Source organism: Rhinoderma darwinii, chromosome 2 (assembly GCF_050947455.1).
Source record: "Rhinoderma darwinii isolate aRhiDar2 chromosome 2, aRhiDar2.hap1, whole genome shotgun sequence".
NCBI classification, from domain to species: domain Eukaryota; kingdom Metazoa; phylum Chordata; class Amphibia; order Anura; family Rhinodermatidae; genus Rhinoderma; species Rhinoderma darwinii.
In genome coordinates this window covers 126,506,823-126,531,166 of record NC_134688.1, presented here as the reverse complement: position 1 = coordinate 126,531,166, position 24,344 = coordinate 126,506,823, and the positions used below count along the sequence as shown (strand labels likewise).

General features: G+C 46.7%; 1 protein-coding gene across 4 annotated transcripts in view; it reads left to right on the top strand.

The window, feature by feature from the left end:
- Window positions 1-10,100: 10,100 nt before the first annotated feature.
- The window catches only part of CCDC122 (coiled-coil domain containing 122), a 43,804-nt gene continuing 29,560 nt past the window's right edge, over window positions 10,101-24,344 (top strand). The window contains exons 1-2 of one of the 4 annotated variants that reach the window (XM_075850240.1): window positions 10,101-10,184; window positions 14,992-15,104. In XM_075850240.1, the coding sequence (XP_075706355.1) occupies window positions 10,151-10,184; window positions 14,992-15,104 (147 nt within the window). In that variant the 5' untranslated portion in view covers window positions 10,101-10,150. Of the gene's footprint in view, window positions 10,305-10,328; window positions 10,421-14,991; window positions 15,105-24,344 lie in introns of those variants that run through there. The other 3 variants (XM_075850239.1, XM_075850242.1, XM_075850241.1) reach the window with 3 other exon arrangements.

Genomic DNA, 24,344 nt, shown 5'->3' with positions numbered 1-24,344 from the left:
GGGCGTGAAGACGGAGCCAAGGCAAACCCAGCAGCACGGGGTTGATGGCCTTGGACAGGACATACAAAGAAATGAGCTCGGAATGAAGAGCTCCCACCTGGAGTCTTAATGGCTTGGTCACAGACAATACTGGGTCAGACAAAGGCAATCCATCTACCGAGGCAACGATCAATGGTCTCTCCAGCAAAACAGTAGGCAAATGAAGAAGATCCACAAGGTCCTGACAGATGAAATTGGCTGCGGAGCCAGAGTCCTGGTAGGCAGAGACTGGATGAGGTCTCCCGCCAGCGACAATGGTCACAGGAATAAACAGCTTGGACGAGAATTCTCTATCAAGTGCAGTAGCGCACAGGGTTGTCTCTCCAACCAATCCCAGGCGTTGGGGTTTCTTAGGCCTCTGGGGACACAGACGCACGACATGGCCAGCAAGGCCGCAATACAGACAGAGTCCAGAGGTGCGCCTGCGCTGTTTCTCTTCATCAGACAGTTTAAGCCCATCCACCTGCATCGGAACCTCGGGCGCAGCAGAAGAACAAGGCAAGAGGGGTTGCTGGAAGTTGGGCGCCAGTCTAGGAAGCCGTTTCTCCTGAAGAATCTCTTGGGATCTCTCTCTGAGCCTTATATCCACGCGGGTAGCCAGTAGAATCAGGTCATCCAGGGAAGCTGGGAGATCTCGAGCAGCCAGTTCGTCTTTGATCTCAGGCGATAGGCCATGCCAGAAGGATGCAACCAAGGCCTCATTGTTCCAGGACAATTCTCCTGCCAGAGTCCGGAACTGGATGGTTTATTCGCCCACAGAGGCGTCCTCCTGACGCAGGTTAAAGATAGCAGTGGCTGCCGATGAGACTCGTCCAGGCTCCTCAAATACAGAACGGAACAACCGCACAAACCCCTGGAAGTCTCTGGTCTCGGGTCCCTGTCGTTCCCAGATTGGATTCGCCCACGCCAGGGTCTTGCTGGCGAGTAGGGATACAATAAAGGCGATCCTGGCTCCGTCCGAAGGAAATGCTGGTGCGTGCAGAGTGAAGTGGATTTGGCATTGGTTCAGGAACCCCCTGCACGAACTTGCATCTCCATGAAACCGAGGTGGCAATGGCAGCGAGAACCGAGAGTCCGAACTGGAGCTGTCAGGAGGTGTAGCAGGAGGGTCGATCGGAGGAGTTTGACTAGGAGCGATGACGGAAGAAACTAGCGCACCAAGATGCTGCGCCATGGAGTCTACTGCCACAATGAGTTGATCCTGTCGCGCTTGCAGATCCTGCAGGTCCGCCTGCATGGCTTGGGAGAATGACAGGCTCTTGACTTGGCCAGCGGGGTCCATGGTCTGAGCGTACTGTCACGGCGCGGGGTGTGGACCCACTGGGTCGTACCGCGTAGCGGGATAGCAGCTGGCCAACAAGGTACAAAACAATGTCTATAGTTCTGAACGGGTACCTGAGGCAATGTAGACAGTGGCAGGAACACGACTTGGCTCTCACAGCAGGTGACGCCGCGGATGCAGCGGGAAGACACGACTTGGCTTTCACAGCAGGTAACGCTGCGGATGCAGAGGGAAGACACGACTTGGCTTTCACAGCAGGTAACGATAGCACAGGATACAGGGTACAGGCAGCAGGAACGGGTAACACTGGGAACTGGAAAACACTGGGAGACCTTTAGCAAGACAAACTAGGGTATACAATAACGCTCAGGCAAGGAACCAGTGGGCAGAGCCCCTTTTTATAGTCCAGCAGCCATTTGGGCTGATTATTGATTTTTGACAGCTGGACGCGTACTGGCCCTTTAAGGCCGTGCACGCGCGCGCTCCCTGCGGGAAACAGCACGAGGACCCGGAAGAGAGTGCCGGCGTCCGCCTCTTCCTGGCAGAGCAGAGAGATGTCCATGGCTGGGATCGTCAGAGGGTGAGTTAGAACGGCGATCCCCGGCAATGTTTTGTGCTGGTGTATGCGCACAACGGGACCCATAGCGGTGCATGCCCCATACCATAAAAGGCGCAAAATGTTTGCAGACCATTATTTAGGGTCGGAGGAGGAGTTTAGGAAACTGGGTAACGGCATTAAACTTTTGAGTGCAGGGGGGTGTGTATGTAAGTAAAGTTTAATAGGTGAAATGCTGGTGACAGGTTCCCTTTACACCGCGTTCCAAATTATTACGCAAATGTTATTTTTCGCTGATTTTCCTAAATAGTCGATGCAAATGACAGTCAGTATAATCTTCAAACCATCAACTGTTGGAGTAGAATGCAAATGTTATTGAACAAATCTCCTAATGATTTTTTTTAGAAGTAAAAAACTCAAAATGCACTGGTTCAAATTATTATGCACAACAGAGATCAAAACATTTTAAAGGTTGTAAAGAGAACTAAAATGGTAATTTGTTGAATTTGCAGCATCAGGAGGTCATGTTTACAGAAATCAAAAGAAAGTGGTCAGTCATAAACTCTACGTACTTTGCAGAGGTCATTTTCACACCGTCAGGGACCCTAAAGGGGCCTACCAGCTCTCTCCCCATGATTCCAGCCCAAAACATGACTCCGCCACCTCCGTGCTGACGTCGCAGCCTTGTTGGGACATGGTGGCCATTCACCAACCATCCACTACTCCATCCATCCGGACCATCCACGGTTGCACGGCACTCATCAGTAAACAACACGGTTTGAAAATTAGTCTTCATGTATTTCTGTGCCCACTGCAACCGTTTCTGCTTGTGAGCATTGTTTAGGGGTGGCCGAATAATAGCTTTATGCACACTTGCAAACCTCTGGAGGATCCTACACCTTGAGGTTCGTTGGCTGCTTTGCAATGACATTTTAGCAGCTGCTCTCCTAATCCTATTAATTTGTCTGGCAGAAACCTTCCTCATTATGCCTTTATCTTATCGAACCCATTGTTCTCTGAATCAGCCACAAATCTTTTCACAGTACGATGATCACGCTTAAGTTTTCTTGAAATAACCAAATATTTTCATACCTTGTCCAAGGTATTGCACTATTTCACACTTTTCGGCTGCAGAGAGATCCTTCTTCTTTCCCATATTGCTTGAAACCTGTGGCCTGCTTAATAATGTGGAACGTCCTTCTTAAGTAATTTTCCTTTGATTGGGCACACCTGGCAAACTAATTATCACAGGTGTCTGAGATTGAGTACAATGACCCAAAGAGCCCTAAGACACAATACCATCCATGAGTTTAATTGAAAAGACACTTAAATTCAATGTGCATAATTTGGAACACGGTGTAAATATAATTTTGCACAGATTTTTTAAATATTTTAAGAAACCGCTGGATTACTTCATAGGGGTTTTGTTTTATCTTCCTCTTTATCACTGCATTATAAAAGCTCTACATGTTCTCCAAGCTCTACGATTTTGGCAGTAAAGTATTGATTAGTGTTTACCATCAGCATTGTTTGTACTGCCTTTTACTGGTGACCGGCTCATGCAGCTTTATGTTACCACCGCATGTGTATAAAAATGGCCGGACCATTGAACAGAACAAACACTATTACACTTTGTGTCTCCCTTATGTCCTCATAGATTGTAAGCTCTTGCGAGCAGGGTCCTCACTCCCCAGGTTTGAATTGTAAATGAACTTTGTCACTATGTAATGTCTGATATTGTTTGTTTCATGTTCCCTCTAAATTGTAAAGTGCTGCGTAATATGTTGGCGCTATATAAATAAAGATTATTATTATTATTATTATTATTATTATTATTATTATTATTAATGAGACATAACTAGCTTTACTGACTGCGGCCAGCAGATGGCAGCATATCTCTCCGGCTCAGTGCAGAGGGATCAGTTAGGTTAAAGGAACAGTGTTACCACAATTTTTTTTTTAATATGTTAAAGATGTTAGTGCTTTATTAAAAACGTTTGGATTAATTTGTGTGTTTGTGTGTTACTTTTTCTTATTTTTACACTTTTTCTTCCCTATGGGGGCTGCCATTTTTTTTCCCATTTCTGTATGTGTCGATTAACGACACATACAGACATGGAATACGGCAGCTCCAGTCCCATAGGGACTGCGAACGGGGCCCGTTCCATCCACTAACATGTACGCCGCTGTGTGGGAACGGCGCATTCGCCGCTCCCACACAGTTCAATTTGAAATGCGCACCGTCCGGCGCCATTTTCCTGTGGACCGGAAGTCGCGGCCGGACAGTAAGATTACTACTTCCGGTCGCGGCTTCCGGACTTGTGTACATGGAGCAGCGGCAGCAGACGGAGCGGATGGACCGGAGGGAGCGGCGGCGACTGGAGCAGGTAAGGGATTTCTATGTATGTTTGTGTTCAGTGTGTGTTTACTACTGTATGTAAACCTTCTACACTGTGTGTTAGCTCAAAAAATGGCGACACACAGTGTAGGAGGTTAGACCGTTCAAACCCCTCGTTTCTCCCGGCACTAGCCAGGATAAAGGAGGGGGGGATGCTGAGAGCTCACTAGAGCGAGGGATTTTTACCCAATTTTGCAGCATAAAGCAATGTGGTTGCTTTACCACATGCAATGCTGCAATTTTGGGAATGGCTCCATCTAGTGACCAGCAATGGGAAATATTATAAATTAGAATCCAATTGAATCCAATTTATAATATTTCCTGACTCTTGAAAAAAATAAATAAATTAGAACAATGTTTAATCACCTATACACTAATTGTTTAACTAAAAAAATAAAAATCATGTTTTGCTGGCAACACATTCCCTTTAAGAATGAGCCTTGTGATAGGGTTTCTGTGTCACTGGTGACTATAAGCACTACTTACCTAAGCAAATCTTGGCACTATTTGGCTTTATGTGAGAATGGCACTCCTTGGGCATTGGCAATATGCGGGCAAAGTATTACACTAAGGTACTGTGTAGCTCTATGTGAGCAAAGTAAAGCACTCTAGGCTCTTTTGATTATTTTTGGGCACCGTTTGGCTCTATGTAGGCAAAGCATTGCACTCTCTAGACAACTGGCGTAACTACCGCTGTAGCAGCCGTAGCGGCTGCTTCGGGGCCCGCGGCATGAGGGGGCCCGTGTCGCCCCCCGGCACGGGCCCCCACCATGGCCGCAGGCTCCGCTAGCTGCTGCTATGGCTACTACAGCGCGACGCCACTAAACACTATGGCAGAGCAGGGAGGTACCTCCCCGCTCTGCCATTAAAGGGGTTGTTCCTACAAAAGACATGTATCCCCCTATCTATCCCCCCTACATGTGTGATCTCCATCACAATCCTCGGACTTCCGGGGTCTGTGTCGGCAGCTCCGTAGAAATGAATGGAGTGCCGGTCGCGCTTGTGCGCATGCGTGACCATCGCTCCTTTTATTTTTATTGAGCTGCCGACACAGACCCCGGAAGTCAGAGGTTAGTCATGGAGAACTTCGGGGGACTTTCGGTCCCCCGTTCTCCCTATCGCTGCAAGCACTCACACATGTATCCCCTATCCTGTGGGGGGGCTATATAGCGCTATCTACAGGGGGGTCTTTATGGCGCTATCTACAGGGGGCTGTATGGCGCAATCTACAGGGGGGGCTGTATAGCGTTATCTACATTGGGGGCTGTATGGCGTTATCTACAGGGGGGACTGTATGGCGTTATCTACAGGGGGGCTGTATGGCGTTATCTACAGGGTGGGGGCTGTATAGCGTTACCTACAGGGGGTCTGTATGGCGCTATCTACAGGGGGGGCTGTATGGCGCTATCTATCTACAGGGGGGGGCTGTATAGCGTTAACTACAGGAGGCTGTATGGCGCTATCTACAAGGGACTGTATGGCGCTATCTATCTACACGGGGGGCTGTATGATGTTATCTACAGGCAGGGGAGGGCTGTATGGCGTTATCTACAGGGGGGTCTGTATGGCGTTGTCTACAGGGGGGCTGTATGGCGTTATCTACAGGGGTCTGTATGGCGTTATCTACAGGGTGGGCTGTATGGTGTTATCTACAGGGGGGGCTGTATGGCGTTATCTACAGGGGAGGCTGTATGGCGTTATCTACAGAGGGGGCTGTATGGTGTTATCTACAGGGGGATGCATGGTGCTATCTACAAAGGGGGCTGTATGGAGTTATCTACAGGGGGGGGCTGTATGGCGTTATCTACAGGGGGGATGTATGGCGTTATCTACAGGGGGGCTGTATGGCGTTATCTACAGGGGGGCTGTAAAAAAGGCACTATCTACAAGGGGGGGTTGTGTGACACTCAGGGGAGGGGGGGCCCCAGTCAAAAGTTTGCTATGGGGCCCAGTCTTTCCTATTTACGCCCCTACTCTAGACCCTAGTACTATGTATGGCACTAACTACATCACGCTTGGCTACATTTAACAATAATTTTAAAGAGAACTTACACTGGAGGAATTTTTAATATATAAACCCCTCCCATGAGTACAGGATGTAAGGCAGAAGAATATGGATGAATAAAGTGTGCCTCTAGATGTTTTGGTCATTTCACTTTGTGTTCTTCTGGTTACCCTGTCAGGTATTAGTCAGTGTCTCCTGTGCCTGTAGTTTCTTCATGTGCAGCTGTGTCTGTAGCTTCCCAACTGAAAAAGGATGTCGGTTGGTGCCAGTTGAGATATGGGGATGGATGTGCTGGGTGAAATGTGGGCAGAGAGTGAGTGTGCTGTGGTACCTGAACCCCTCTAGTAATACCAGGCAAACAGCCATAGCATTAGATAGTCAGAAGGGTGAATATTATGCTGCTGAAAGAAATACCTGAGTATAGAAGTCATGTGTGAACAGCTGCTGATGGCGATGCTTAACGTGCCCTTCCCCTCCTGGATACTGAGAGATTGTGTAAACCCTATGACCAACTGAATGTGGCTGTAAAGGATTGTGTACAACTTGCCTAAAGCACCTATTGATGTGAGCTGTGTATGTGCCCCTATCTACAGACTGTGACTGCAGCCATTTCTATCATAAGCAACTGTCATGTGTGGATGTCATGGCCGTATTTGCCACTAGGCACTGGGGGTAATCCCACACAGCCCCCTTCTAGATATCACCCCCGCTCCAGTAGATGACACTACCTACAATGGGGCTGTATGGCACTATCTACAGGGGGCTGTTTGGCACTACCTACAAGGGCGCTGTGTGGCACTACCTACAAGGGGAATGTGTGGCACTACCTACAGGGGGCTGTCTGTCACTACCTACAGGGGGCTGTTTGGCACTACCTACAGGTGGCTGTGTGGCACTACCTACAGGGTGCTGTGTGGCACTAACTACAAGGGGGCTGTGTTGCACTACCTACAAGGGCCACTCTGGCACTATCTACAGTGGGTTGGGACCAAAAAAATTGACAAATGAAATTCATCCGTTTTTAAAACGGACAGTGAATTACAGATGCAAAACAGGTCACAATCAGACGTCAAAAACAGAAACACGGCCCAGATGCAAAAAGGATGCAAAACAGCAGAGAAAAACGGACCAAAAAGGCATCCATCACTAAGGTCGGGGCTTAGTGTTAAACGGTAAAGACTCTAACACTAACCCCCCATTATTACCCTGGTACCCGACCATCTGAAGTGATGGACGGGTACTGGGGCGGCCGCAGTCCGGTATTATTAGGCTGGGAAAGCCAATAACCATGGACCTTCCCATCCTGGTAATGCTAGGCTGTGGCTGCTTTATTGTTTTTGGCTGGTTATGAAAAATGGGGGGGGGGGGGGGCCCACATCAGGTTTTTTTTTAAAATAAATAAATAATTGAAAAAACAACATGGTGTCCCTCCCATTTTTATTAATAACCAGCCAGATACAATAAAGCAGCTGCAGCCTAGCATTACCAGGGTGGGAAAGCCCACAGTTTTGGCGTCTACTGACATCCTGGTGGGTCTAACTTCTATATGGGGACAAAATTGGGGCCTAACTTCTATATGGGGGCATAAACAGGGCTTAACTTCTATATGGGGGTACAAACTGCCAATTTCTGCCAATTTACTGCCGCCGTGAGTTCCCTCGCAAAGAGGCCCACTAAGCCTGTGTCGCCCAAGGGCCCACATAAACCTGGAGCCGGCCCTGTGGCCATCCTCCAGCTCTGTCATAGTTAACACACAAGCTGAGGAGGTGTTTGCCCAAGCACCAGTCATGGCTGTTTATAGGAGCAGTAAAGAAACCACTAGTTATGTGAGTGAAGGAAAAAGTGAAGTGGTTTAATTTACGGCAATAATATGGCTTCATCACAAGTAACGATAATAGGGAAGAGGTCTTTGAACATCACATATCCATCACAAGACTCACCCACTGAACATACTGCGCAGTGTGGGTGATGGGGAGAATTTGATGTAGTGGAAGGGTTCAACGGTGCAGCATATGCAAATGTTACAGGCCCCAGTGGTCTACCGGTAAAAGGAAGTCGGTTTGCTCCCAGTAGGGAGCATTCCACTCAAGGTGTCTGTGTCCACCTCCAGTCATCACTGGGCAGGATAGTTTACCAGAGCCACAACCCCAGCCCCGCAGAACAATACTGTGGCAAATGTCGGCATGAGCAGTGATACAAGAACCAGAAGAACTTTTGCTTACAGTCCTGCTTTCCTGTCCAGTGCTGTATACAAAAGGGACTGCCACAATCATCCATGGCAATCCAGAGTGTTATGACGATTTCTGAGGCCCTACAAGAGGAGATTGCTATCGTTGATGTTGTTACACAGGTAAAGCCGGAACAATTGAAATATCAACTAATTCTACCGCTGACCATTGCAGAAAACCTGAATAATTGGACAGTCATGCACAAGAACTGTGAGTGCAGAGGAGTGTAGGGTATGTGTTAGGCCCCATGCACACGACCGTGCCCGCAATCCCGGCCCGCGATTGCGGGCACGGCCGGCCGCTGACTGATAGCCGCATTTTCGGGCCGTGCTCCCATACAAAGTATGGGTGCACGGCCCGCAAAATGCGAAAGAACGGACATGTTCCATAATTCCCGGAACATTTCCACGGCACTGACACCCTTCCGTAGTGCTACGGAAAGGTGTCAGTGTTCAATGAAAGTGAATGGCTCCGTTTTTGCGGACCGCAATTGCGGTCCGCAAAAACTGAGGTTTTTTGCTGTCGTGTGCATGGGACCTAAGGCTGAGTTTACACTTTGCTGATTTTGTTGCGGCTTTGATGCAGATCTCACCATTTGCAAAGGGTAAAATCTGCGATGAAAATCTGTCAAATCTGTGAACTCATCCTAAGGGCTGATTCAGACGAACGTGGCGTTTTTGCGCACGCAAAACACATGGCGTATTGCCTGCGCAAAAGCCACTTACCTGCTCCGTGAGGCAGCATCATATGATGCGCGGCTGCGTGCTTTTCGCGCAGCCGCCATCATTATGACATGCCATTTGGATGTTTGTAAACAGAAAAGCATCTGGTAGACGCCGTTCCATACTATATCTAAACTACAATCAGCGATTGTGATAAAGACCTAGGCTAGGTCGAAACGTCCAGATAAAATCGCTTATGAATTATACATAATAAAATTATTTTGAAAAATTACTCTCAAGGATCATTGGAGTGCTTCTAGGTTATTCTTTGGATCTTTAGTGTGGGTTTTCCAGCCCGAACCTCTATAGCACCAATACAGCGTTTATTTAAGGTGTGCATTCTTACATATTGGAAAATATTTTACGCGCGTATGTCATCCGTATGTCATGCGTTTTTTACGTCAGCAAAATAAACTGAAGGAGGTGGTTTTCTTTTTCTCATAATTTCTTTAGCAACTGTTGCGTGAATCACGCACAGCACATGGATGTGCGTCTGTGTGCTGTCCGTGATTTTCACGCACCCATTGACTTCAATGGGCGCGTGATGCGCAAAAAACGCACAAGTATAGGACATGCAGTGAGTTTCACGCAGCGGACACACGCTGCGTGAAAAACACTGAATGTCTGAATGGCCCCATTGACTTGCATAGGTCCGTGTGACGTGCGATATTTTCATGCGCGTAACACGGACGTGAAATACGCTCGTGTAAGTAAGGCCTAAGGGGGATGAATATGGATGAATCGAGTGTGCCTCTGGATGTAATTGTCTTTTTGCTTATGGTTATCCTGTCAGTTGTTAGTCAGTGCCTCCTGTGTCTGTCATTTCTTCATACACAGCATCCATGTTGGTGAAGCCTGTGATCTGATTGGATGAAGCTTCCCAACTGAAAAAGGATGTCAGTTGTTGCCAGTAGAGACATATGGAAGGAAGTACTGGCAAGGTGTGGGCAGATAGTGAGTATCCTGAGGTACCTGAACCCCTCCAGTAACAGCGGACGGGCAGCCGTGGCATCAGATAGTCAGAAGGGTGAATATTATGCTGCTGAAAGAAATACCTGAGTATAGAAGTCATGTGTGAGCGGCTGCTGATTCTTACTGTGCCCTAGATACGGAGGGATTGTGTAAACCCTATGACCTGCTGAATGTGGCTGTAAAGGATTGGGTCCAACTTGCCTGAAACACCTATAGATGTGAGCTGTGTATCAACTCCTATATCTACAGACTGTGACTGCAGCCATTTCTGGCATAAGCAATTGGCATATTTCATGTGTGGTCGCTTTTGGGGGATAAGCTCATTCTCCATTAAAGAATTGTTTGTGTAATGACTGCATGTTACTGTGAGATGACTCAACAGTTTAACCCCTTAAGGACACGGCCAATTTTGGCCTTGAGGACAGAGTCATTTTTTTACATTTCCCCTCTTTGCATCCCGACGCTCATAACTCTTTTATTTTTTGTACGACGTAGTTGTATGAGACTTTGTTTTTTGCGGGACGAGTTGTACTTTATGTAGGTACCATTTTTTGGTACAAATACATTATCGTTTAATTTCTATACATTTTTATTTTGGCGAATATGCAGAAAAAAGCAGTTCCACTGCAGTTTTAATTTTTTTTTTTTACACCATACACCGATCATCATAAATAATGTTATACATTTGTTGTACAGGTTGTTACGGTCGTGGCGATACCAAATATGTCTATATTATTTCATGTTTTGGGACTTATATTTTAAAAAGTTTATGTATTATAAAAAAATGTATGTTTCTATGTATTTTTTTTACTTTTTATTTATTTATTTATCATTAATTTTTTTTTACATTCATTGAACTTTTTCTTTTAATCCCATAAAGGGATTAATAATTTTTATTTTGTAACTGTAATGTACTGGCATAGATCTATATGCCAGTACATTAGCCTGTGTATTGATTGTACACAGGCAGTTGTTAGGGCATACCTCAGTATGCCCTAACAACAGGAAAGATGTTCAGACAGCCCTGGGGTCCTTCAATGGACCCTGGGCTGTCTGGCCATACGAGTTATGGGCTTTGATCGCGTCACAGTTATATTCTGTGACGCGATCAATGTGCAGTCCCCCCTCTTTGAACACCGCGATCAGCTTTCATCGCGGCGTTCAAAGGGTTAACGGCGGAGAGAAGATGTTTCTCTTCTCTCCGCTGTCAGAGCGTGGCCGTGGCTGTGTATTACAGCCGTTGCCCCGCTCTCGATTGCGCGCACAGACGCGCGCAGGGACGGCTGTCACAAAGGACGAGTATGCTTGTCCTAATGCGCGAAGTGCTCGCCGAGCATACTCGTCCTGTGTCGGCAACCAGTTAAGGCCTTATTTACACGAACGTGTGCGTTTTGCGTGCGTAAAAAATACAGCGTTTTGCGCACGTTGCAGTTCCGTGTGTCATCAGTGTTTTGTGCGTGTCTGCGTTATTTTCGCGCGTATGGCATGCTTATGTCAAGTGGTTTTGACGTATGCAAAATGAAATGAAGGAGGTGGTTTTCTTTTTCTCATAATTTTTTTAGCTACTATTGCGCGAATCACGCACAGCACACGGATGTGCGTCCGTGTGATGTCCGTGATTTTCACACACCCATTGACTTCAATGGGTGCGTGATGCGCTAAAAACGCTCAAGTATAGGACATGCAGTGAGTTTCACGCAGGGGACACACGCTGCGTGAAAAACACGGAATGTCTGAATGGCGACATTGACTTACAGAGGTCCGTGCGACGTGCGTGATTTTCACGCGCGTATCACGGACGTGAAATACACTCGTGTAAATAAGGCCTAAGAGGCAGGAGATACAGTCTGTTTAAAAGGCTACACCCTCATAATGAAGGCTAAATGGCCTCTAATAACAGCACGATCAGAGTTACCCTATTGATAGTGCCATCAAACTGCCCACCTATGCCCACCTTGTGACAGAAAAGTCCCTCCATAGACAGTGCCAGAGTGTCTCAATAAACGATGCCAGCATACTGGGCCCCATAAAGAACTTGTCTATAAGTCTATCTATATTTTTTTAATTTATGGGTCGAACTAGATGGTCTTTTTTCAACTTACTTTACAAATAGAGTCTGTATCTATATAATCTCTCGCATTCATTATAAATCCCTCCTTCCTCCATTCCCAGCTGTGCTCTGCACCCTGTAGCTATAGTTCTACAGTATGTTGTTGTTACAACTCCCATCATGTATGACCACGCGGTTGTATTAGAATCGTAATTTTGCAGGTTAGCCGGTTTCTGCGCAAAACTTCACATTATCACATGTTTTTATTGCTGTTGCAAATAAAGTTACTACATATATGTATTGACCTATCCTTTCGTGAGGATGAAAAGAGCCTCACAGGGAAGTGAATGTTGTGCAGCAAACACTGGCACATGTGTAGGTATTGTTTTTTAAGAAGCAGCATGTCCTGTCTACCACACATTTTTTGTGGTGATTGTGTGGTGGTTTTCAGCCTCAAAGTTCACACGGGGCGGATACGCTGCGTAAAAACATGCAGCGTATTCGCCCTGTGCGCCGCAGGGAATTATGGGTTAAAAACTGCACCAAACTGTGGTGCAGTTTTTCGCCCAGAATGTCCGCTGCGGAAAACTGCAGCACTTAGCCGTCCTGCGTTTCGTCCCAGGAGACCGGTCCTCTTAAGTCATCCAGGCCGGCCTCCTCTACAGCCGGCCCGGATGTACTAGTGTCCGCCTCTACAGCCTGTGATTGGCTCCAGCAGTTACATGGGATGAAACGTCATCCCAAGAGGCCGGCCTGGATGAAGAAACACAGACTCCTGTGTAAGTATAAGATTTTTTTTCTGATTTGTGTTTTTTGCAGCGGGATTGCTGCGAAACTGCCGTAAAAAACGCAACTGCTATTTGTTGTAGGTTTTACGTCCCTATTGAATTCAATAGGGAAAACCCACAACAAATAATCAGCGTTTATGCAAATACAATTGACATGCTTCCGAATATAATTTCGCACTGCAGGTAAATTTTTGAGCCGGTTTTTACGCAGCGTATGGATGAGATTTGTTTTATCTCATCCACTTTGCTGCTACTGTATTTGCTGCAGATTTTCGGCAACGAATTACGTTGTGGAAAATCCACAGTTTTTACGCAACGTGTGAACTGATCCTAATACTATATAGCTTTCGGGCTATGTTTGTGCACATTAGTGGTTATGTAATTTTTGGCCTAATGTGGTTTTTCTCAAATGTCAGTGTCTGAAGTGCAGGTTCTGCACTTTGGAGCCATATGATGCTTGCAGGCCTCTTGTTTGTCGCTCCTGCACCCCAGACCCTCCCAAACATCTTAGAATCCCAGCACTGTCCGTACTTATCTTGTCCAACATTCTTTATTAAAGACTAACTGAAGTTTTAGCTTACTTTTTATATGTAATAGGGGCTTGTCAGAAGTTTTGATCGGTGGGGGTCCGGTTGTTGAGACCCCCACCAATCGATAAAACGAAAGGGCAAAAGCACTCGCCCGAGCGCTTTGCCTCTTTGGCTGCAATCAGCAATGGTATTATACCTGAAGATGTGCTCACATAGAAAGTCAATGAGCACATACATCTTCAGCCTGATGAAGTGCTCATAGACTTTCTATGTGAGCTTGTCTTCAGGCATACTAGAATTGCCGATCTCAGCTGCAAAGGCAAAGTGCTCGGGTGAGTGCTTTTGCCTGTCCATTTCAGCGATCGGTCGGGGTCTTGACATCCCACCAATCAAAACTTCGGACATGTCACTATGAGGGTATGTTCACACAGCCTATTTTCGGGCCGTAAATGCCGAAAAACCCGCCGGAAAATCGGAAGCAGAACACCTCCAAACATCTGCCCATTGATTTCAATGGGAAAACAGCATTCTGCTCCAATGGAGCGTTTTTCGCTGCTTTTTTTACACGTAAAAAACGGCCGCGAAAAAGAAGTGCAGGACACTTCTTGGGACGTCTTTGGAGCCATTTTCCAAGGCCATATAAAAAGCCGTGAAAAACGCAGCGAAAATCGCGAGTGGCACAAAAAACGTCTGAAAATCACGAGCTATTTTCTCCTGAAAACAGCTCCATATTTTGAGACGTTTTTGACGTTTTTGCGTGTGAACATAGCCTTACATGTCAAAAGTTTCCTAAAACGACAGTTAGGTTATGTTCACACGCAGAGTCAAAAACGTCTCAAAATACAGCGCTGTTTTCAAGAGAAAACAGCTCCTGATTATCAGACGCTTTTTGTGCCACTCGCGATTTTCGCTGCAGTTTTTACGGCCTTTTTTGGAGTCAATGGAAAACGTCTCCAAAGACGTTCCAAGAAGTGTCCTGCACTTCTTTTTTCGCTGCCTTTTTTACGTGTAAAAACGCTTTGTCGGAACAGAACGCCGTTTTCCCATTGAAATCAATGGGCAGATGTTTTGGGGCGTTCTGTTGCCGATTTTTCAGCTGTTTTACTCTACTTCTGACATTTTGCTTTGTCAGCACAGAACCGCTGTATGCATGTGGAGAACAGGAACCTCTGACAGTAGTTCTGCATTAGCTTTAATAAAGAAAATTCATTAGAAATGGATAGATTTGCTACGCTGTGTGCCCCTTTATTTGATGGGCGATTTGAAAGATAACTAGTTAGCAACTGCAATAATATATCAGGAATTGTTAGGCAGCAAGTTATAAGACAATTAGGGCAGATAAATATTGCTTTTATTATTAGCGCTGTGAGCCATAATCCGATAGATACATCACATTGATTTAAAATTCTTCTCATTATAAGAAATGGCAGACGCAGCACCTTCCCTAACGGAAGTAGTAAAGCAAGTGACTCAGCAACAACAAAGGCAAGCATCTGAAATACAGAGAAGCAGACAAGCACTCAACCAGTTTCAAGTGAGTAATCACATATTCAGGAAATATTCTTTCATCATTTTTTTTCAGGAAGTTGTAATAAGCTACCATTTATCTTGTAACGGTGCCTTGATTGTAAAATCCCTACCTTTTTAATGTCACATGACTAAACATAAGCAAAACTTCCAGTGAAAAGCAAATAATACATTTGAATTTTGGTTATTTTTCTCTTTAAATTGATCTAGAGCAGTGATGCCCAAATGGCGGCCATGGGAAGGCATGTAGCCTGTACAGGGGGTAACATTCACATTCCCTCCCCTTATGTAAAATGATATCACTGTACCTTTAAATCTGTAGATATCACTTTAAAGAGGCTCTGTCACCACATTATAAGTGCCCTATCTCCTACATAATCTGATTGGCGCTGTAATGTAGATAACAACAGTGGTTTTTATTTTGAAAAACGATCATTTTTGAGCAAGTTATGAGCAATTTTATATTTATGCTAATTAGTTTCTTAATAGACAACTGGGCGTGTTTTTACTTTTTACCAACTGGGCGATTTACAGAGGAGTGTATGGCGCTGACCAATCAGTGACCAATCAGCATCATACACTTCTCATTGTTCCAGCCCAGCTTCTTTTACTGCATAATCACACTGGGCTGGAACAATGAAGTATATGACGCAGGTTGGTCACTGATTCATCAGCGTCATACACTTCTCCGTACAACGCCCAGTTGGTAAAAAGTAAAAACACGCCCAGTTGTTACACCTGTTTAAACGTCGTAAGTGTGTGCCTACCCCTTGATCCAGCTGAATATGATGTGCTGCATATTGAGTCAAGAGCCACATTTGAGGTTCCACTATATGTCATTTAAAAAAAACAACTTCCTATGGATAAAAAATACAAACATAATAACGTTTTGATATTTACCATGCCAGTTTACTTGCATTCACAAGCCTACCACTCTCCAGCTCCACCGCTGGTCCCTTGTCAACTTCTTTGTGCAATGTCATGCTGTCCATACTGACCGCACATTCCCAGCAGCTTACCTGTGCTCTTCTAAAGTAGTGGGGCAGAGTTACTGTTTTCTAAACCAAATTCCTGCATAGTGCCTGGTGTAAATACTACACTTCTCAGAATTCAAATCCCCAGAGCCAGTTCTCTGCACTGCTTGAGCTAGCAAGGAATGCTGGGACATTTCAGTTATGAAACCACTGGAATTCTAAATGTAGCACTGTGCAATATATTTTACAGGCTGAAACGCGCAACAAAATAAGTTATTCAACTTATACGTAGTTAACTATATACTGTATCAACTTAAAATCGTCTTCATAGGTGAAGCAGGTAAGAAATTTAGTAATGCAATTGTAATGACGGGGTAGGGAGACAGACAGGTGAGCCCTAACCTACCCGCCACTCAGTCCCTGCCTACTTGCACGACCCGTCCTAGGCGACGGCGTACAACTGGGCGACGGTCCCTACACTTGATACGTGCACGACAGACAGACAAGGGTACACAGAAGCTAAGGGAAATGAGGCAGTTGCCCACGGCAACACCGTGAGCAACCAGAGTAGTGAACGAACCGAGTCAAACCAGGAGTGTATGAGGTACCAAACGCAGAGCAGGAGCGTAGTCAGTAAAGCCAGGGTCAAAATGAAGCAGAGGTCAATAATAATGGCTGGTACAGCAGAGCCAGGAAACAAGATAGAATCACAGGCAAAGACAAGCAGGAAATGAAGGTATAAATAGACCGAGGGCAGGAGCTAGAACCGTCTGGCCAGACTGTCATAGGTTCTCCCATTCCTAAGCCTACCAGCCTGAGTGGTAGCAGATCGAGTCACACTATCAGACCTAGGAGCAGGTGCAGACTGATTAACCACGGGCGTCGATAAAGAAGCTGTGTCAGGCAAATCCTTTACAGTACCCCCCTTTTATGAGGGGCCACTGGACCCTTCCTAGGTGGACCTGGCTTATTGGGGAACCGAAGATGGACTCTCCTGAGCAATACCCCAGCGTGAACATCCCGGGCGGGTACCCAAGTCCTCTCCTCAGGCCCGTATCCTCTCCAATGGACCAGGTACTGGAGGGAGCCTTGGACCATCCTGCTGTCCCCAATCTTGGCCACCTCGAATTCTACCCCTTAAAGGGTGAGAACAGGGACCGGAGGTTTCCTCGAGGTAACCAAGGACGGGGAGCAGCGTTTCAGGAGGGAGGCATGAAACACGTCGTGTATTTGAAAAGACAGGGGTAACTCCAGCTGGAAGGAGACAGGGTTAAGGACCTCAATGACCTTGTACGGCCCTATATACCGGGGAGCAAATTTTTGGGATGGAAATTTAAGGCGCAAATTTTAGAAGACAGCCACACCAGATCCCCGACCACAAACAAGGGGTTAGCAGAACGTCTTCTATCTGCCTGAATCTTTTGTATGCTCTGGGACGCCTCTAGGTTCTTCTGAACCTGGGCCCAGACGATGAATGACATCTACCTCGGAATTGTTGGAACCACCAGGTGAAATGGAGGAGAACCGTGGATTAAACCCAAAATTACAGAAAAAGGGGGAGACCCCTGACGAGTTACTGATCCGGTTATTAAGGGAAAATTCGGCAAGTAGAATGAAGGAGACCCAATAATATTGACAGTCAGAAATAAAACACCTTAAATATTGTTCTAGGGACTGATTTGTCCTCTCAGTTTGGCCATTAGTTTCAGGATGGAAGGCCGAGGAGAAGGACAGATCAATCTCCAACTTTTTACAGAAGGCTCTCCAAAACAATGAAACAAATTGTACCCCTCTGTCAGAAACAATATTGACAGGAACCCCATGGAGACGCAGGATGTGTTTGACAAACAAGGTAGCTAACGTCTTGGCATTGGGTAGTTTCTTGAGGGGCAAAAAATGGCACATCTGACTAAAGCGGTCTACTACAACCCACACCACCGACTTGCCTTGAGATGGAGGCAGATCGGTGATAAAATCCATGGAGATATGGGTCCAAGGTCTCTGGGGAATGGGCAAAGAACATAGTAAGCCCACTGGTCGGGACCTGGGAGTCTTGGACCTAGCACAAACCTCACAAGCGGCGACGTAGGCCTTAAGGTCTTTAGGCAAACCGGGCCACCAATAGTTTCTAGAAATGAGGTGCTTGGTACCCAGGATGCCTGGATGGCCAGATAGTGCAGAGTTATGATTTTCCCTGAGTACCCTTAGCCGGAATTGCAGGGGAACAAACAGCTTATTGTCGGGAAGGTTCCCGGGAGCTGAACCTTGATCAGCCGCAATTTCGGAGACTAAGTCAGAATCAACAGAGGATATTATTATACCTGGGGGCAAAATACAAGCAGGATCTGACTCCGAAGGAGGGCTGGCCATGAAGCTACTCGACAGTGCATCGGCTTTAATATTTTTAGACCCAGCCCTATAGGTGACCACAAAGTTGAATCTCATAAAAAACAACTCCCATCGAGCTTGTCTCGGGTTTAGCCTCCGGGCAGATTCTAGGAAGACCAGATTCTTGTGGTTGGTAAGGACTGTTACCTGGTGCCTAGCCCCCTCCAAGAAGTGGCGCCACTCTTCAAATGCCCATTTAATGGCTAAGAGTTTGCGGTTGCCCACGTCATAGTTACTCTCAGTGGGCGAGAACTTCCTGGAGAAGTAGGCACATGGACGGAGATGGGTGAGAGACCTGGTACCCTGGGACAAGACAGCACCCACTCCCACCTCGGAGACGTCAACCTCCACGATGAATGGCTCCATTTGGTTAGGCTGAATCAGCACTGGGGCAGAGATAAAGCACTTCTTAAGGATATCAAAAGCCTGGACCGCCTCCGGAGGCCAGTGGAGGAGATCAGCACCCTTGCGAGTAAGATCCGTAAGAGGCTTAGCGATGACCGAGAAGTTAGCAATAAATCTCCTGTAATAATTAGAAAATCCCAGGAAGCACTGTAACGCCTTCAGAGAGGCAGGTTGGACCCATTCAGCCACAGCCTGAACCTTGGCAGGGTCCATGCGGAATTCATTAGGAGTGAGGATTTGACCCAAAAATTTTATCTCCTGCACCCCAAACACACATTTTTGGGATTTAGCCAAGAGTTTGTTTTCCCAAAGGGCCTGGAGCACCTTCCTGACATGCTCAATGTGGGAGGACCAGTCCTTGGAAAACACAAGTATGTCATCAAGGCACACTGCAAGAAATACCCCCAGGTAGTCTCTTAAAATATCATTTATGAAATTCTGGAAGACCGCAGGAGCATTACACAACCCAAAGGGCATGACGAGGTATTCAAAATGACCTTCGGGCGTGTTAAACGCAGTCTTCCACTCATCCCCTTCTCTGACTCGGATAAGCTTATAAGCCCCCCCGAAGATCAAACTTAGAGAGCCCCCTGAACCTGATTGAAGAGATCAGGAATCAAAGGAAGGGGATACTGGTTCCTTACAGTGACCTTATTCAAGTTTCGGTAATCGATGCACCACCATCCTTCTTCCCTACGAAAAAGAAGCCAGCACCTACCGGAGAAGTAGAGGGGCGAATGTAACCCTTGGCCAGGCTTTCCTGGATATATTCTCTCATGGCCTCACGTTCGGGACAAAAGAGATTAAATATCCTACCCTTAGGGAGCTTAGCTCCTTGTACCAAATCGATAGCACAATCGTATTCTCTATGAGGAGGTAACACTTCGGAGGCCTTTTTAGAAAAAACATCAGCGAAGTCCTGAATAAACTCAGGTAAAGTGTTCACATCCTCAGGGAGAGAAATAAAATTAACAGAAAAACTGGACGTCATGCATTCATTACCCCATTTAGTAAGATCCCCAGTACTCCAGTTAAACGTGGGATTATGTATCTGCAACCAGGGAAGGCCTAAAACCAAATGGGATGATAATTCCTCCATCACCAGTACAGAACACTGCTCCAAATGAATGGAGCCAACAATGAGTTAAAAAACAGGGGTATGCTGCGTAAAATAACCATTAGCAAGTGGGGTGGAGTCGATACCCACTACCGGGACAGGTTTAGGCAAATCAATCAATGGCATAGCTAGAGACATAGCAAATTCCACAGACATAATATTAGCAGAAGACCCTGAATCCACAAAGGCACTGCCGGTGGCAGACCTACCCTCAAAAGAGACCTGAAAGGGAAGCAAGATCTTATTAGGTTTCATATTTACGGGAAATACCTGTGCACCCAAGCGACCTCCCCGATGGTCACATAGGCGCGGAAGTTGTCCAGCTGGAGTATTCTTACGCCTAGGACAGTCGTTCACTTGATGCTTGTCATCCCCACAGTAGAAGCAGAGACCATTTTTCCTGCGGAGCTCTCTACGTTGTTGGGGAGACACGGGGGCCCCGAGTTGCATAGGTTCATCCGAGAACAAAGTAACGGAACCTCGGGAGCCATCATGGGGAGCCAGAGGAGAAGGCACAAAAACGTTCAAGTCGTCGTTCCCTGAGACGTCGGTCCAGATGTACCGCTAAAGCCATAACCTGATCTAGAGAGTCAGAAGAGGGATTGCTAACTAACAGGTCTTTCAGGGCGTTCGACAGACCCAATCTAAACTGGCACCTCAAGGCAGGGTCATTCCAGCGAGAAGCTACACACCACTTCCTAAAGTCAGAACAGTACTCTTCAACGGGTCTCTTACCCTGACGTAAGGTCACCAGCTGACTCTCGGCAAAGGTAGTCTTGTCAGTCTCGTCATAGATGAGCCCGAGAGCGGAAAAAAAAAGGTCAACATAGGAAAGTTCAGGGGCGTCAGGAGCCAAGGAGAAGGCCCATTCTTGGTGGCCATCCTGGAGCCGGGAGACAATAATACCCACTCGCTGACTCTCAGAACCCGAGGAGTGGGGCATTAGACGGAAATAGAGTCTACAACTCTCCCGAAGGAGAAAAAAGTCTTCCGGTCCCCTGAGAACCGGTCAGGCAACTTGAGATGGGGTTCAAGAGGTGAGGTGGAGGGCACTAGCTGGTTAGCATCACGCTGGTCGCACCTCTGAGCCAGCGCTTGGACCTGTAGGGAGAGACCCTGCATTTGCTGAGCTAGGGTCTCAAGGGGGTCCATAGTAGTAAGAACCAGGGTAGAAAATGTATATGGGCCTGTGATTATGACCCGTCCTAGGTGACGGCGTACAACTGGGCGACGGTCCCTACGCTTAATACGTGCACGACAGACAAACAGACAAGGGTACACAGAAGCTAAGGGAAATGGGGCAGTTGCCCACGGCAACATCGTGAGCAGGGCCGCAATCAGGAATTTCAGGGCCCCATACAGCTAAATTTTCTGGGCCCCCCTACCATGGCACCGCCTGTTAACGGTACTCCGTCCAGTACTATATCATGCTACCCAGGACCGCCATCGGGGGGGTATTAGGGGTACTGATGTGAGGGGCCCGGCCAAAACTAATTGAAAGGGGGGCCCGGCAATTGCCGCGACTTGCCTTTGGTAGAAAAAAAACAGGCCCCTGCAATGGGGCCCGTTTTTTTCACCAAAAGAATGTCGTGAGCTGCGGGCTCCCCCTCTCGTCATGGGGGCCGTCAAACACCGCCCGTGCAACCGATCGCGCGCACCCGCAAACTCCCGCGCGTGCGCACTTGCGAGCGTCCGCGAGCGCGCACCCGCGACCGCACGCACCCGCGACCGCAAGGAAGTGCGCACCGAATTTTGAGGCAGATTTTGACCTGCCCACACTTATCTTTCCGCGTTTTTTGCCCGCGGCGATTGAGGACAGCAGACAAAAAACGCAGCGAAAAATGCATTTTCTGCCTCCCATTGATTTCGATGGGAGGTCAGAGGCGGAACCGCGGCAAGAAAGGACGTGCTGCTTTTTCTTTTTTCCGCGACTGGCTACCATTGATTTCAGATTAAATCAATGGGAGGCGGTTTTGGAAGTTGTTTGGTGCTGATTCTGACGCAGTGTCCGAGTCAATATCAAGGCCCAAAAACTCTGTGAACTGGGCCTTACTGTTAGGGCTTATTCAGACGAACGTGTAATACATCCGTGCAACGCCCGTGATTTTCACACACCTCGCACGGACCTATGTTACTCTATGGGGCCGTGCAGACTGTCAGTGATTTTCACACAGCGTGTGTCCGCTGCGTAAAACTCACGACATGTCCTATATTTGTGCGCTGTTCGCGCATCACGCACCCATTGAAGTCAATGGGTGCGTCAAAATCACGCCCAGCATTTCCGCAGCAGTATAAACTATGAATGAAAAAAGAAAAGCACCACGTGCTTTTCTGTTTACAAACATACAAACAGAGTGTCATAATGATGGCGGCTGCGCGAAAATCACGCAGCCACGCATCATACGCTGCTGACACACGGAGCTGTTATTGACCTTTTGCATGTGCAATGTTTTTGCATCTGCCATGTTTTTGCGCGCGCAAAAAGCACACGCTTGTGTAAATCCGGCCTTAGGGTAGGAACACGCTAGGCATGAACACTGCGCATTTTATGCAACACATTTTATTGCGGAAAATCCGCAGCGTATTACAGTCGCAGCAGAGTGGATGAGATTTGAACAAATCTCATTTACACGCTCCAAAAAAAATTGACCTGCAATGTAGCTTTTTAAGCCGCAGCATGTCAATTTATTCTGTGGAATCGCTGCTCCTCTGTTGTGGAAATGCTGCGGTTCTGCCGCAAAAATCATAAATGAGAAAAAAAAAAAGGTACTTTTTTAAATTTATAAAAAAGTTTAGACTTACCCCGGCCGTAGTCCTGGTGACGCGATCCTCTATTCCTAGCGCAGCCCGGCCTCCTGTCATGACGTTTCATCCCATGTGACTGCTGCAGTGGTCACATGGTCTACAGCGTCATCCCAGGAGGCGGGGCTACGTTCAGAAGAGAGAGATGCGTCACCTAAACTACGGCAGGGGCAAGTCTAAACTTTTTTTCCCCGCGCGTGAGTTTGCGGGTGCGCGCGATCAGTAGCGCGAGCGGGCGGGCGGTGTTTGACGGCCCCCATGACGAGAGGGGGGGCCCGCAGCTCACGACATTCTTTTGGTGAAAAAAACAGGCCCCATTGCTGGGGCCTGTTTTTTTCTACCAAAGGCAAGTCGCGGCAGTTGCCGGGCCCCGCTTTCAATTAGGTTTGGCCGGGCCCCTCACATCAGTACCCCTAATACCCCCCTGATGGCGGCCCTGACCGTGAGCAACCAGAGTAGTGAACGGGCCGAGTCAAACCAGGAGTGTACGAGTTACCAAACGCAGAGCAGGAGTGTAGTCAGTAAAGCCAGGGTCAAAATGAAGCAGAGGTTAATAGTAATGGCTGGAACAGCAGAGCCAGGAAACAAGATAGAATCACAGGCAAAGACAAGCAGGAAATGAAGGTATAAATAGACCGAGGGCGGGCGCTAGCTCCGTCTGGCCAGTCTGTGATAGGTTCTCCCACTCCTCAGCCTACCAGCCTGAGTCGTAGCAGATCGAGTCACTCTATCAGACCTAGGAGCAGGTGCAGACTGATTAACCACGGGCGTCGACACAGAAGCTGTGTCAGGCAAATCCTTTACAGCAATCTGTACAATTTTAACTTTCATAGTGAGTAATTGAAATCATGTTATAATAAAAGAAGCATGGCTGAAATACTAATACCATAAAACATATGGTGGAAATCTTTTCCTGTTAAAGATTAAGCTGTACAATGAAGAAGAAAAAACCCAGATGGATAAGTTAGAGCGGCAATCTGTGCTGCCTGCTTCTTAATTATTGTTATTCATGCATCACCAGAGAGTACCTGGGAAAAGATTTGTGATCTCTTAATTTGCATGTCCTAATTTTCTGTCATTCCGCTACCGCTAAAATTCATATTAAAACCTTAATATACTTATTATTTATTCTATAAATGAACATTCAAAAAAATACAATTGTGTAAAATGTATTATAGTATTTGAAGCTCTATCTTGAAGCTGCTTTCAATTATAGATTAGGGAATTGCATTTACATTGTCTTTTTATGCTGTCAGTCATCATGACTGCCTACTACTCTCTCTATTCACAGAATAAAGGTGCCCTCGTGACTCCCAGGGTTGCCAAACAGTCTATAAAAATAGCGGACATTTGGTCAGTGTCTGTAATAAAAAAAATATATGCATGTTGTGATTATATTTCTAACTAGGGATACTTGTGCAGGTTGTTTTTATTATTACACACACAGATACACAGTACAGTTTAAAAAAGACTTATGTCCAACAAGTTCAACCAATCGATGAGAGAAAGGCAAGGAATATGGGTAAACTTTAACATTTTGTTTTACCCCTATTGATCCAGA